This window comes from Metopolophium dirhodum, chromosome 2 (genome assembly GCF_019925205.1).
Source record: "Metopolophium dirhodum isolate CAU chromosome 2, ASM1992520v1, whole genome shotgun sequence".
Classification (NCBI taxonomy): Eukaryota; Metazoa; Arthropoda; class Insecta; order Hemiptera; family Aphididae; genus Metopolophium; species Metopolophium dirhodum.
In genome coordinates this window covers 31,337,324-31,353,277 of record NC_083561.1, presented here as the reverse complement: position 1 = coordinate 31,353,277, position 15,954 = coordinate 31,337,324, and the positions used below count along the sequence as shown (strand labels likewise).

The window sequence follows — 15,954 nt, the reverse complement described above, 5'->3', positions numbered from 1 at the left end:
CATCTTTGATAGTATGAAAGTGTTGAGAGTTAAAAAAAATGAATTAACCTATTAAATCCCATCAAAAATTTCTTACACTAATTCTTGTTGACTATAAAAAAACCTTATAAATTAAAATTATATCTAATATTATGCTTAATATTTAAAAATTATTGCGTTCTTTAACTTAAATATATTTATATTGGGTTCAGTCCAAGACTGACGTTTGAAAAAGGTACTAAACAACAGTATTAATAATATATTTATTTAATTAAAACTTTTTTTTTATTCGTTTTGTTTGCTAAATATATATATTATTATTATTATTATTAAGTCTTTAAAATATTCGTAAAAGTCCACGGTTTAATTTTATTTAATAACTGTGCCAATATAACATTCAATCTATTTTATATAGGAACATAGACCTAGTTTGGATTTAAATAATATTGTTGTGATTGGTCAACTTTTGTGTACGAAATTTAAATATAGTTTGAGTTTTATGTTATATGTATTATGAGTGTATAATGTATGCTCTAAAAGAACATTATTCAGTCATATTATATAACATACTACATGTTTACAAATAATTTTTTCTGAAAAATGGCTTATTAAATGCTGAGGTGTTTTGGAGTTGGGAATAAAATAATAAAGTATACCTACCTATAATAATTTATTTACAACTTTTTTTTTATCACATTAAAATAATAATTATTATTTGTGTTGAGTATTTTTCATAGAAACTAAAAGTACAAAAAAAAAATATATTCAGCATGGTTGAATACTTTATCCAAAACAGTCAAATGTAAGCAAAATTGTTTACGAATAAAAATAAATATATTAAAATACATATCATTTTTAAACATTTACAAAAATAAAATATATAGGCATATGTAGGTAGTATAATAATAATGATCATCCTTTATACTGCGACGTATATATAATATATATATTAACTTTAATTGCATTGTTGTTGAACAGGAGTGACGTTATTAACGCCCCTCCTCTCAAAGGCCGGTGTTCTTTCGAACCTAACGAAGTTAACTTAGGGTTGCCATATTTATCTTTACTTAAACCAGAAAAAAAATTGTTGGTGTAATTTTCACGTGAAAAATCACACCACTCCTTCATGGCCAACCACCAATTTTAACACACTGTTTTTTGTAGCTAGAATACCACACTCAATGGTCAGTTATGTATAATAGTCTATTATGACATACGTTTGTAAGGTAAAAACTATAGCTCAATGTTACAAATCAGAATTAGTTACTGTCCAAATTATCAATAATTATCGATTTGCGACGGCAATAATTTCCGGGGGTGGGGGGGGGGGGGTACAGGAAAGTAACTGTCGTCATTACGGCGGGAAAACTATTTTAAAATAGATTTCGTGAGTCAGTCAAATAATAAGCAACTTGAATACAACAATATTGTTTTTCTACTGAAAATGTTTAGTAAAAGTCAACGCGTTAACATAAATTGTATTGAAGTTTGATTCCGGGACAATTGGCCGTCCCAAAATACTTTATCCGGACAACGGGACGCTATATTATATATATTAAAAACAGCTGGAACGACGTATGGCAACCCTAACGTTAAGTTAGATAGTGAGATGGGGTCAACAATTATATAAATGGTACATGATATAAGTGTCTTATAATGGCTAATATATAGTAAAATAAATAGTGAACTATACAATAATATTATTATTATAGGCATAGTATATTATACTTATACTTAAATATCATACATGTTGTATATTATTATGCACGCTTCACGTGTACGTGGTGTACTGGCGTTGGGCTTTTGATTGCGTTTTTAGCTGCGTCAGGCGTGCGGTGTACGTGGTCGTCCGGCTTATGTTCGGGGCGGCTGGCTTCCATCGGGTCAGGACTGTCGGCGAACAGGCCACGCGGCAACAGGCGCCCGTGCTGGCCGTCGCGCCGCACTCGTCCTTTTACGACGGGCTGGCGGCCGTCGTCACGGGCGGTCCAACCATCGTAGCTAAGGAAGAGAACTCGTTCATACCGATCGTAGGAAGTACGCGACGATCCACATCCTCTTTATATATTATTATCTTCTGCACCGTGTGACTTTGTTGTTGTATAGACGATTGTATGATTGGGGCTGGGTGCAGGCACACCGATTCGTTTTCAAGATTTGAAAAAAAAAACTTTGAAAAATTTGGTGCATCCGAATTGCATGCTATGATCGCCATAGGCTATAATATAATATTGTAATTTTAATTATTTTGTGTAATTCTAAACATTATACATTTAATCAAATTAAAATAATTTGAGTTATTATTGCTACTGCCAGTCTTAAGTCAGCAAAAGTGCAGGAATGAGAAATTATACTTCAATAATATTATGATAAAATCGTAAAATTATATTTCAAAAATAATTAATTTTAAATTAATTAAATTTGGTAATTTTACAACAGGTTAGTCTTATCTGATAGTTTAGAATATATGTTTAAAAAAAATTCTTGTCACAGGTATATAGTTGGTTGAGAAATAAGTAAACTATTACAATTTAAGAAAATCTGTAAAAAATAATTATTTTATTCTTTTTGTTTTTAAAAAAAATTATTAGATACAGGTATTACAAAATTTTTTAATTTTAAATTTCTTTTTGATTTTAAGAACATATAATAAATAAAATTATAATAAGTTATTTAAAATATAGTAGGTATGCCTATATAGTTTATACTTTATAATATTATTATCTAACCCATGATGATTGACATTTATAGCATGCACATCGATATAGCTACCTATATCTGTTTTTACGGTTTCCTAACGAGGTGAGTTCGGGCCCATCCCCAATTATAACAATATAACACGTCGTTATACTTTGCCCGTTGCGCATGCACTCCTGCGGCCACGTGACTATGTATGCGTAAAATATATATTATTTACCTATAACCACCAACCACAGTCCGTGTCTCGGGTCTAATAAAAGGCCCCGAACTAATAAACTTTTCACCACGATTTTCGACAGTCATGGTACGGCGGATGAAGTTCAAACATTTTAAACAATACCGCAATTATTCCATTTCTATCATGAATATTTAATATTATGCCCGTCAGTATGTTACGCTCTATGATATGTAAATCGGCCCTTGGAGATCATTGCTGCTGTTAAATAATAAACAAGCTCGGGAAAAATCGTATCTACCGTATAATTTAATATATTTATTATAGAGGCTTTTCCGCGCGAGTTCCTATACTCCGGGATTGGTCCTTTTAGACCCGAGTCACAGAACTAAATGTAAGTTATATTAATATGTATGTGTGTGTGTATGTTGATTTTGTAACACATGCATTGATGCTGTACTATTAAAATATGTATATTAATATTTAGTGTGTATTTAGATGTAGTGTAGTTATAGTGCTAAAGTAGTTACAGAATTCAAATTTGCGCGCTGCACGACACGTGTTGCGACCGTTTGCTTCTCATTCCGAGGCTGGAATTTGGGAACATTGGTGATAGGTACTATTGTATAACTATTAATTACTAATTAGTGAACACAATGAACCTATAGTACGAATTCGGTTAGAATATATTCACGTGCGATTATATTATAATATAGTATTATGCGTCAAGCCTTGCCAACTATAGGACGGGCAAAGTATCAACGTCTTGAGACCGTTGTTGTACAATGTTCCGCTGAATTTAGAAATCTGACGAATACACTAGTATAATATTGAACAAGTAAAATATGTGTAATAATAATAAATGTAAAGTGGTCACCTCGGTGCACACGAAATGCCACCGATGTAATTGCAGTATCGCACAGAGGTCTGAAATATAAAGTTAGGTGTAGACCAAAGAAATGTATATTGTTATCAAATATTTTTAAAAACGTTGAAAGTAGGTACCTACCTAGCACATCATTTTCATACAACTTAAAATATAAAAAAAAAACATCCGAAAATAGATAACCCTATAAAATAATAGAAACTATAAGCTAGTGATGTAGGAAGCGTATGAAGTAAACTATAAAATATGAAGTATTAATGTTTTTTTGAAATTTTGTATTAACTTTCTTATACCTTATAGTAGGTAGGTAATAAAATAACTAGGTAATCAATAATTTTAATTTTAACATTTTTTTGATATATACATATATGTACACAAATCTTAAATCAATTATATTCTTAACTTAAGATAAATATGTATCAAACCTATACGAATTAAAAAACATCATATTTTAAACGAATGTTGTACTCGAAATAAAATTCAGCATCGTTAAAAACATTGTAAAAATATAAACATTCAATTTTTGTTTTATGATCTATTCAGGAAATATTTGTATTATTTGGTCCACCTTTACTCACAATATATAAACTACTAATGATTTGAATTTCGAACTCTCATATAGGTAGGTATGGTAGGAATGTATGACAACAGTAAGTTGTTGTATCCCGTGTGGAAGATTTTTACATAGAATATTACAGCTTTCCATTGATATTTGATAACACAAAATATATGAATCTTTAATCTTTTCGTCGTCCTACGCGGCTCTCACTGTACAATAATATGTAAAATATTACATATTATTATATATAGGTAGTGTTATGTTTATGTGTGACGTGGGCGACTCGCGTGATTCGATCGCAATACGATACGTCGAGACAGGAACAAACGCGAAGTCGTTACCTATATTATATATATATTATATTAAAAGTTCCCACACTACCATTGCGACTGGTGTCATGTCCGTCCGATTGAATAATATAAATATTACACCTATTGCGTGCGATTGTTTAATGTCGAGAAGGCCGCCGCCGCCGCAGTGAATCGCGTGTTATCCGTTTTTTGAGGCGCGCTGCAACTATATAATATCGGTAAATATATTTTACTCTGGTGCTTTGCAACGCCCAAACCGCGTTTAAATTACGGTCAACAGCTCGAATAACTCGACTCTCGAGCGTGAGAGTTTAACGTGAACACGCGGCACTTATCGTTAGAATTGACGAGAAACATTTTCACACTAATAATTCTCACAAAAACCATGTCCACGACGATGCAATATAATAATAAGGTTCAATTACGACGTCATTACGGTCGTGTTTTTTCCCGTACGAAATATCGAGCAAAGCGTCGTTAACACACACAGCATAATAATATAATATTAATAAAGTGATAGAAACCTGTTAACGATTTGGATTTAAGATTTGACACAGCGTGACATCAATTAATATTTTATACCGGTCATCGACAACGAATCGAAAATCTGGCCACTAACGTCATACAGTAATAATAGTGCACATGCACAGACGACATTGTATAATAATAACGGACCTTTTCTTATACCAGTGGCGTATTTATTTTGGAAAGGAGGGGGGCAAAACAAAAAAATCCCCCTTTGCCTTCTCTAGAACTTTCATTTATCCTTCAAACAAAACAGTAAATCCTTGAGAGTAAATTATTTTTATATAAGACTTGTTACTTTGGTTCTAAAAATGTTTTAAAAAATAATTACAAATGTATTTGTATTTTAGATTCCGAGCGAAGCGATGAATGGTATTATGTGTTTTATTTTTATTTTGTTGTTATTATATTTTTGTTTTTGTCAACACTTGGAAGGAGTACTAAAAATTATCAAAGTAAAGCAGTACAAACATTTTTTTACGAGTGGTTGAATTCCAAATTTTGATGACATTGGATATTTAAACAAAATTTAACGATTTTTTCACCACTGCGTATAACATATTATTATTTACTTTACGCAATGCAATTTTCGAAATATTTAAATTGATTTTAAGCTAAGTATACCCTGGACCTATTCACGCCGTTCGTCGGTATTAACTATTAATTGTTAGAAAAATTAAGTACTAATAGCAATATAAATAATGCATCATTCATATTATTATTATCCTTAGAAGAATAGGCTGACGACTGTCTTTACTAGGAATCATTATACGTATGCAATGATTTATCGTTGAATTTAAATTTAACACATCCATTATTACAGTGATTTATTAAATATTTCTACTATACAACTGAGAGACTACCCTGATTTTATTTTTAAATTTATAACCATCAATAATCGTGGACCAGATAATATTACACTAGATATATTAAACTTTAAATTATTAAAGCATGACAACTAGAAAAAAAGTTCCAGTGGTCGATATAATATAACTTTGGTCCCCCTCCCTTAAATATATTACTGTCTGAGGTTTTACGTCACATAGTAATGTTTTTTTTCGGGTGCATGCCTAATATGTTGATTCTATTACTCATTTTAACTTGTTGTTGGTAAAATTACGGTAACCTTTCAAAGACGACTATTTTATAGTTTTATAGTTTTTTTATTTCGTCTTATTTTTTTTTTTTTTTTTGGTGTCTGAAAACTTGCATAATAATCATGTAAGTACACGTTTATATAGAAAAAGTTGTATTTGTAATAACTTTATTTTATTTATAAAAACGCTCATCGTGTCATCTGTATAATATATAGTTTTATATTTGATTGTCATTGCGTCGGGAATCGGGGTATAATTTACACATCGACGGGTCAATATAAACGTGAATCCACTATAAATTATAGTTTAATCTTTAGGCGGGACCTTAAGATTACAATATTTATTATTTATAGTTAAGTTTCTTTGAATAATAAATGCTAGCAAAAGTTTTTATTTACGCATATCAAATTTTTAGTGAATAAGTTATTAAATTAAGTTTGCACGAAGTTTTCATTCGTATTCAATATTATAGTATTTTAATAATTTAGTGGAACTAATTATTTAATTTTCGCATGAATTAGACAGATCAAAAAGTAAAAGTACCTTTATGGTTACCTATATAATTTATTTTATCGTTATTTCTTACCCATTATTTAAGTACCTAATTGGCTAAATGTTTAAAATACTCGTATTCTATACCGTGTCTATATCGGTGTCTATCTAAGTGTTTAGCCTATTATCGTTTTCATTTAAAAGATGTGGTACCTACGTTTTTTTTTTACCTAAGCAAAATTAATTAAATGCTAATTGTATGAATTAATAATATATTTTCTATGTGCAAAATAATAATTGTTGAAACGATTAGATTAAACTATAATATAGTTTATGTAGACTGCAGTAGATATAGAGTTAGGTAGTGTTATATGTGATGTTAATAATATTATAATTTAGTGTGAATGTGATTTTTGTTTGCTTATTATAATTTTAACATTTTTTACTTTTGTTTTATAGTTATATCCGTCGTTGGATTTGTTTTGTGGGCCGTTCCGCTTACTTAGCAGGTGGCATGAACATGGTTATTAAGGGGGTGAAAGCTTCCCGTCGGGAGGCCCCCTTATTGGTCATCGCTCCTCATTCCACGTTCCTTGACTCTTGTATAAGTTACGTGACTGGTTTCCCTTCTATCATTGCGAGGATCGAGGATGGACTTAGCCCTTGGGTCGGAAGTACGTGTCAATGCAATACAATTTATAACACAAACAATTAATCGAAAATTATTCATTAAAAACAAGATATTATAATCGTGAAAATAAATTAGAGAGAGAGAGATATATATTTAGAATAATTGTGCTCTTGTGATAAAGCGACAAAGTTAAAAGTGATTTTAATTCGTGAGCTATATTATTTACATTTTATACGTTGCAAAGTATTTTCTGACAAATACGACGACAATGCATGCGCATTTATATTTTATTGCTGTAGATACAAATTAGTCATCCGTAATAGATTATTAATATTTGCGTGTGTGAGTGTTTTTAACTTTTGGTTTGTATTTTTTTTAGATAATTTAACTTCTATATAATAATATAATACCTATAATTATAGTACACCAGCTATAGCGTAGTATATATACTTTTTTAAACGCTCTGATATACGCGTGTATATATATGTACTATTCTCACAAACGTAATAAGATATCTATTTATTAAAAAGTCGGGTGGAAATAAATCCACGTATACCGGCAATATAATATTATGTAGTGAAGTTTTGCTCATGTTTTTTTTTACGGTCCTACAGGAGTAATAAACTTCACGCAGCCCGTGTACGTACGGAGAGACGACCCAGAATCGAGACACAACACAATACAGGAGATAATTCGCCGTGTAAAATCCGACCAAGACTGGCCTCAGGTAAAATACATTTCCGACGAAATAATACGACATCTACCTACATGTATAAAAATGTGCAATTAATTTTGACGATGTGTATATAATATAAATATTATATTATGTGACGTATACATTGCATGTATTCTCATTCCTCGATGAATTAATAATGATCGACCGTCGCGAATAGATTAGCAGACGTTTGAAATATAGTTCTTTAAATAAGTCTATTGAAATGTGCGCATAAAAAAAGTCATAGTAGGTATTAAATGAGATTTTTCTATACTGTATAGAACCATAGTAGGTATTAAAAACAATTTTTACGAATCAATGTAAAAAGTATCTTTGAATATAATTTATAACAATGTATTATACTATCATACTTATAATATGAGTAATTTCGGCGTCTATTATATATTACTTTACCATTAATTGTATAATATACAGGGACTAGGGACAAAATTCGATACCAGATGGTTTTTGTTTACAAAAAAGTTTCATCGTTAAATTTGGAGCGTTGATTCGATCATAATATTATGATTTTGAAAAATTTCGAATGAACGTACTTATTTTTTCTATAGTAAACTGCAGTGCTCAATACGTTCGGTTTTTAAGTTGATACTATTCGATGAAAATTGTGTGTCTGTATAGTGTATACTGCAGTATATAGTAAATCCTCCTTATAAGTTATAACGGAATCACTCAGTACCAACTGATTTTTCCGTTATAAAGGAGTTTCCGTTTTAGGGAGACTAAAATATAGGGATATAAGTAATACAGGGGACCGTTGCAATTTTCCCCTATAAATAGTTTTCCATCCTATAGGGTGTCCGTTATAAGCAGGTTTTACTGTAAATACATAATATGCATAATATATTGTAAGTGACTTCAACCCAATAAGAACTCGTCTAATCCTTTTCTAGATCCTTATATTCCCGGAAGGCACATGTACGAACCGATCGTGTTTGATAACGTTCAAGCCGGGCGCCTTCTATCCAGCAGTGCCCGTTCAACCGGTACTGTTGCGGTACCCGAACAAACTGGACACCGTCACCTGGACGTGGGACGGTCCTGGAGCGTAAGGGAGACTCAACATATATATAAATATTATGAGACTATATAGAATTACCGTGTTCTTGACATGCGTATAATATAATATTTGTATAATATAACCACGGTATCGTGTTTAGATTGAAACTCTTGTGGTTGACTATGACGCAGCCGACTACGACGGTGGAAGTGGAATTCCTGCCGGTGTACGTGCCCAGCGAATACGAAAAACAGAACCCAAAAGCTTTCGCCGAAGGCGTTCGAAACGTGATGGCCAAGTACGCATGTCCCATACAATATTATTATACGTATTAATATTAAACTATATAATATTATCATAAAATGTTACACCGGATATTCATGCCCCATGGGAGTACGATTTTTTTAGGTTAACATAGTACCTCCGATAAAAATTTCACAGATTATTATCTATCCCCCCTGTCAAATTATATAAGTACCAGGGGTAAAAATATTCTAGCAGAATAATTCTTCCACGGGGGTACAAATAATCTAGGACATTTATTTAACCGCAGTTTGTATAACATATATCTCGGATATCTATACCTTTCAGAATTTTATACCCGGTGCGAGAAGTTACTAATATACCAGGAAAAAATATGAACCCAATAATACATTTCTTGTTCAAGTTATACGTAATAGCATTGGATAGCATTTAATATTTATGTATTACAACTGATAACGCCCGTTGGCTATTTTATTTTGTTATAAATATACGCGTACTTAATCTATACAGTTGTATAAAACGATGTATCTAAACGGCTAAACTATGTCATTTAATTTTGGTGAAAAAACTTGTACTAATAAAATGTAGTGAGCCTAATCCGAGTGGGGCGAAGAGAATTTTTTTCATAAGTCCTCGTCACTTCTTTAGGATAATATTATATAGGACTAAACTAAGGCTTCGCTCTCAAAAGATGAAACGCCATCTGTGACTGCGGCTATTATTTTACTAGTCGTTACACGCGATGACTGTGTTAAACTATCGACCAATATATTATATTATGATGTTATGTCGTTTAAGTATTTCTATGCGAAATCTTTCTAGAGTCATCTCCACCGTTTTGTTCGTATTGTTTCAGAGCATTAGCTGTTCCAACGGCAGACTACACGTACGACGACTGTAGAGTGGCCGTGAAAGCTAGTCAACTGGGTCTGCCGATGACCTCGAATCTGATCACCGTCGAAAGACTTAGAAGTCGTCTAGGGTGAGAGTATATTATATTAGTGCAGATAGACGGTCGTCATAACATAATTACATATTACAAATAATATTATATAGTAATATATTATTTTAATTTTAATACGTTGTCACGTGTCCCCGTGATGACACGTGAATCATCATCACTCGGTGATAAATCTTCGCCGTGGCGTGAAACTATATATTATCAGTCATATCGAAAAGTTTCGTTTTAGTTTTCGTAGTAATAATAATAAATAATAATATAACGTATTAACGTGATCTGGCACACTGCACTGCAGCGATGGCTGCTGTCATCGCGCTAATAATAAAAAATCTCTTCACGTCGCGGTCGTCACGGTCTTGCAATATTTCTTACAACGTCACATATTTGTCTTTTTTTTTCCGTTTTAAACCGACAGCAGAAGAGGGTCTGTTTGCACAATACTACTCATAGGTACATATTTGTCTTATCCGTTGTATTTCTACCGTTTATAGATTGACGCGAATTAAGATCGAGGACTCGGCTCTGGTCAAGAACATGCTGTCGTTTCAGAATCGAGAGTCTCAACCGGTAGATCTGGCAGAATTAGCAAACAGTTTGAACGTCACCGCCGAGGACGGTTCACTGGTCAGCCTCTTCAAAATGCATCTAGAGGTAATATCTGCAGTGCTGGACGCTGGTCTATAATAGACTTAATATAACAGTGGTTCTCAATAGGTGGTTGTGAACTGGCCTTAGATGTGCCGCTAAATTATTGAAAATATAAAATATCTACACACATTATAGTGTGTGGGGATTTGTATTAACACAAACCAAAAAAGGTTGACAACCTATAATGATAACTCTATAATATACTTAGATTTATAAACATATTATACATAATAAATATATATTTCATCGTCCTCGTGCCAAAAGTTATCAAATGTTTTTTACAGTTTGACAACGAATAGTTTCAAATTCAAAAACAAACATTTATTTTAAAATCGAAAATATCATCAATATAATATGTACGAATTTTACGAGTATATCTTTGAAGTCGTACAAATATACTGATTTTGATTTTAAAATATAATTGTTATTACCTATCTATTACTGATATTGTTATGGTTTCAATAAATATGATTATGTTCTCAAAAATAAAATTAACTGGATCATTGCCAATTATTTCGAAACCTGATGAAGTTAGTCAAAAAACAAGTAGGTATTAGATGTTTCTAATCGACTAAACATTAAGCGAAAATGTGAGGGAAGTGATTGCGGTGGAGGGGCTAAAACCTCTAAATATTCTATGAGCCTCCCAAAAAAACGGACAGCTTTTAGTTGTATGGGATTGATGCCGTCAAGTCTGAATTAAGATAAGGAGCATGGACCCGGGCCCACAACGGATATCGATCAATAGTTGCGGGTAGTATCTAGCTACGTTTCCTATAGTATAATATGGATAATGGATATATATTATTATTATTATTTTAATCCGGACTTGGATACCTCCAAGGCTCACATTGATGTTAAAAATATTACCCCCCCCCCCTTTGAAATTTTAATGGATTTTCGCCAATTGCAGACTAAACCATTGGTTGTATTAATTAAATATATAAGGACACTAAGTAATTCATTTATATAGGTAGGTAAGTAGGTAATCACGTTCTTCCACTTGTTATTTTTCAAAACTTTGTCACTTTTGGTGCGAAGGCAGAATCAGGTGAAAATGTTGAGTAACTTATTTTTGGCCGTATTTTCCCTGTGTCAATATTTCACATACAAAAAACAAGGTTATTTTTTTTTTTATATAGAATGAAGACTTGTCGACCATAGATTTTAAAAAGTACTTGTTGGCTGAATACATTTTGCAGAAAGCCACCTCCAAAGACGATCTGATCGTGTTGGCTTTTAAGGTATACACCATTTTATGTTAATATAACGAAAATATTATTCATACGACGAAAAAACTGTAACACAGGAGAGCGACATTCGCGCTTAAATGAAATTGTGACGCGATATTAGAAACGTAAAATATATTGTACACGTCTGTTTATGATTTGTTTCAGTTGTACGGTGAATATTTTGATAAAGAAATGTTCGAGTACGTAATGAACCTCGTCTACAATCTTCCGAAATCCGAAGCTTCCGTCATTTACAACGAAATGACCGACAAACCAAATGAAATAAGATTGGGTAATTATTATATGAGTAGTTAATCGAGATTTTATTATTTTTTTTAATTTTAATATTTCATATACGTGTCATCGTGATTATGACATGATATCCTTTGTCAAATTTAAAACACAAAATCATAATATAATCGCGTCGTTTATGCGTTACAGCGGACTATCTACAATACGGGAAAAAGTATCCTGAAAAAATGGAGTTCTTGCAAAACCACAGTAAGAATTCGGCACCCAGAACCGTAACAGACTTTTCCAGTTGCGGTCAATCGTTCCACGTCCCGGACGACAACAAGAAGTATCAATGACATACGGAACATCCTACAAGTACGATCGTACCTGTTGCAGACTGATATTAAAAATGTATTTTTAAGGTTTTATAATATTATACTATTCGTTATACATACTTATATATATAATATATAATATTTTGTTACTTATTGTGTATTTAAGGAATATTTAGATTTAAGAACCCTCGATGCACGACTATATGTGTAATTATATGATATAGGCCATAGTTCTCATATCAAACCTATATATACGGTCGTTTTAATTGTAAAAAATATAAATATTATCAATGTGTTTAAAATATAATAGTCTATAATTTCAGTACCTATATTATAATATTATTATCTTATGTAGTACCTATATGCATATCTTATATGCAGTGTTTAGTGCTGTTACCTATAATACAAAATATTTTGTGTACCTATATATAATATAATATATTACCTACTACCTATTATACTACCTACGGTGCTTTTACCAGTTATTTTTTTTAAAACCTTACTAAGATATTATACCGCCAAGTTAGCACCGACAGATATAACGCATTATATTGTATTATTTTATTATTATTTATTATACTATCCAGAATACTGCTCGGGATTTAATATCTATTTTTACCTTTATGACAAAAAATAATAATTTTGTTATTGTTTATACAGTTTACATTAATAGGTACCTAACTTCCAAATATTTGTCAAAATGTGTCAAAATGTGTCTATTTTAAATAACATAATAATATGTTAATTCAAAACGAAATTTTGATTATTTCAATTTACCACCTTTGATAATGTATAAACTACAAATATAATATTATATTATCAAAAATGATGTGTTTAACTTTTATGAAAAATGTTATTATAGTATCTGGCCTGTGTATTATTAAAGAGGTCTTGATATTTATACTAGTTTATATACAATAAGATAAAAAGGTAGGCAAGTGGGTGTCGCTCTGGGTTCTTCCGAGTTTGAAAAATTGTATAATGAAATATAGGTACCTACTCAGTGCTTGTATTGGAAAAAAAATTTAAGGGGATGCAAAACTATAAACAAATTTGTTCACCCGAACATTTAAATTTCTTTTGTTTAAGATGTAATTTGAAGGGAATAAGGGACACTCCATTCCCCCAACGTTTTTCTCCAATTCAAGTGCTAAATATACTTTAAAATTAGACAAATAGTAATAAGTACAAAAAGTATTTTTACATTACAAGGAAATAAATAATAACTAACATCGTTATATTTCGTCCAGATTTGAAATTAAAATATCTATAAAAAAAAAACTGTGATTTTATAAATTATAGGGTAAAAGAAAATATTCGTGAAAAGAAATCAAGTATTCAATTAACATTCCAAACATAAAACATTTATATCATAGAGTATTAATTATAACTTTTTTTTAGGTTTTTTCGCATTCCTTGTGTAGTTAAATATTATTAAACATGCTTAAAATTTTAATTAAAATCTTTAAATGAACGCTACACTGGCGTGTGTTGTTTCTTTCTTAGAAACGTACAACATTGCATAAACTATATTGCACGGGATAGAACCTATCAGGCTGTAGTTGTACTGCTGTAGTGATAGTTAAGCTTAAGACTCAACATTTATATACAAATACATATATGATTTTGCTTTGTTTTGCCATTTAATTATTTCTGAATTTTCTAAAAAATTAATTGTATTTTTGAAGTAGCTGTCTCTAGCTTGAAGTATTTTTAAATTTACTGGTTCCACAAAATTTATTTGACGTTCATTTAAATCGGTTCAAGTGGTACCATTATTTTCAATCGGATATCCAAACAAAAAACTGCAGCTTGGTGCCCTTTTTATAAATTATTTCAAAACCGTAACCGATTAATTTAGTTCTTAATATGTTCAGAATTGTAGATTCTGATTAATTGTTTGTAATTGTATTCGATTTTTATTATCAGTCCAGAGTTCCAGACTGTAAAGGTTCTATCATGAAGATATTTCCTAAAATGGATGCAACCGAAATGTATAAGGCTGCCATTTATAATTCTAATGCCGAATAATTGTTTTGTGCAATATTTAATTTTTTTGAGCCATAGTTATATGAACCTGCTGGGTGTTTTTTATGATTTTCATTTATTTGTTGTAAAATTACGCCCAAAAATTTTTTTTGAACCGTTTGTTACTAATATTATTTCCACGTTGTCATTAAAATTAGATAAAGCTGATTTATTTGTAGGTTTTAATTTAAGATTTTTAAACGCGATTTCTTGTGTTTTCAACCATGGGATTATTGATTTTTTTTTTATTTAAATTTTCATTTAGTTTATTCTGTTAGTGGATGTGCCAATTTACTAAACTTTGGGATAACTCTACGAAAATAATTTGTTAAACCTAAAAAAATTTGTAGTTGTTTTTTTTTTTATTGAACATAAAAACATCGGCTATTAGGCTATTATTTATTGAATTACATTTTTTTTTTTTAATGATTTACATTTTGGTTACGGTCGTTACGGATTAAATTAGGTTATATAATTTGATTTCTTTTAGGAAGTTGATGTTTGATTGGAGATCAGGCTGAAGGGCTTCACTTAATTGTTGTGGTATGTGGTGTTTGGATCTTGAGTCTGAGTACTTGAAACAGTCAATATTTATGTGTTTGACAGTGAACTCCCCACCACATGATTCGCATATGGGAGGGTCTTTTCTAGCCACGAGGTGTGTAGTTGTTTTATATTGTGGTAAGGGAGGGAAAGTTTCTAATGGCTAAACGTTCTTATTTCATCGGCTTTATACCTTGCCCGTTAATAATATTACCTAATAATTTTAGTACATATAGCAAAATTTACATTTCGAAATGTTATTATTTAACAGTCGTTCAAATTTTATTTCAAGTGCATTGAGGTGTTCTTCGAAAATTTTACCAAAACACACAATCTAAATAGCAACTTTTAATTCAATAGCTTAATTCTGCCATTATTTTATTCATAACCTTTTAACATTTTTGAGGTGCATTTGTTAAACCAAAAGGTAAATAACCTGTTGATGTAGAAAAACTGGTAATTTCTTTAGAATTTTCATTTAATTTTAATGGATGGAAACCTGACAATGCGTCCAAGGAAGAAAAATATTTATTTCCTGCAAGTGTAACATTGTGTATAATTGGTAAAGAAAATGCTTCTTTGAGAGTTTTTAATTTACTTTACTAAGACCATTCTATTATA

General features: G+C 31.0%; 1 protein-coding gene across 7 annotated transcripts in view; it reads left to right on the top strand.

The window, feature by feature from the left end:
* Positions 1-13,363, top strand: part of LOC132938991 (lysophosphatidylcholine acyltransferase) — a 34,418-nt gene extending 21,055 nt beyond the window's left edge. For 6 of the 7 annotated variants that reach the window (XM_061005977.1, XM_061005979.1, XM_061005976.1 and 3 more), the window contains exons 4-12: positions 1,799-2,016; positions 7,970-8,082; positions 8,982-9,136; positions 9,249-9,386; positions 10,209-10,334; positions 10,805-10,964; positions 12,104-12,205; positions 12,359-12,485; positions 12,635-13,363. In XM_061005977.1, coding sequence (XP_060861960.1) covers positions 1,799-2,016; positions 7,970-8,082; positions 8,982-9,136; positions 9,249-9,386; positions 10,209-10,334; positions 10,805-10,964; positions 12,104-12,205; positions 12,359-12,485; positions 12,635-12,783 — 1,288 coding nt within the window. In that variant the 3' untranslated portion in view covers positions 12,784-13,363. Of the gene's footprint in view, positions 1-1,798; positions 2,017-7,183; positions 7,399-7,969; positions 8,083-8,981; positions 9,137-9,248; positions 9,387-10,208; positions 10,335-10,804; positions 10,965-12,103; positions 12,206-12,358; positions 12,486-12,634 lie in introns of all 7 variants that reach the window. The other variant, XM_061005981.1, reaches the window with a different exon arrangement.
* The last annotated feature ends 2,591 nt before the right edge of the window (positions 13,364-15,954 follow it).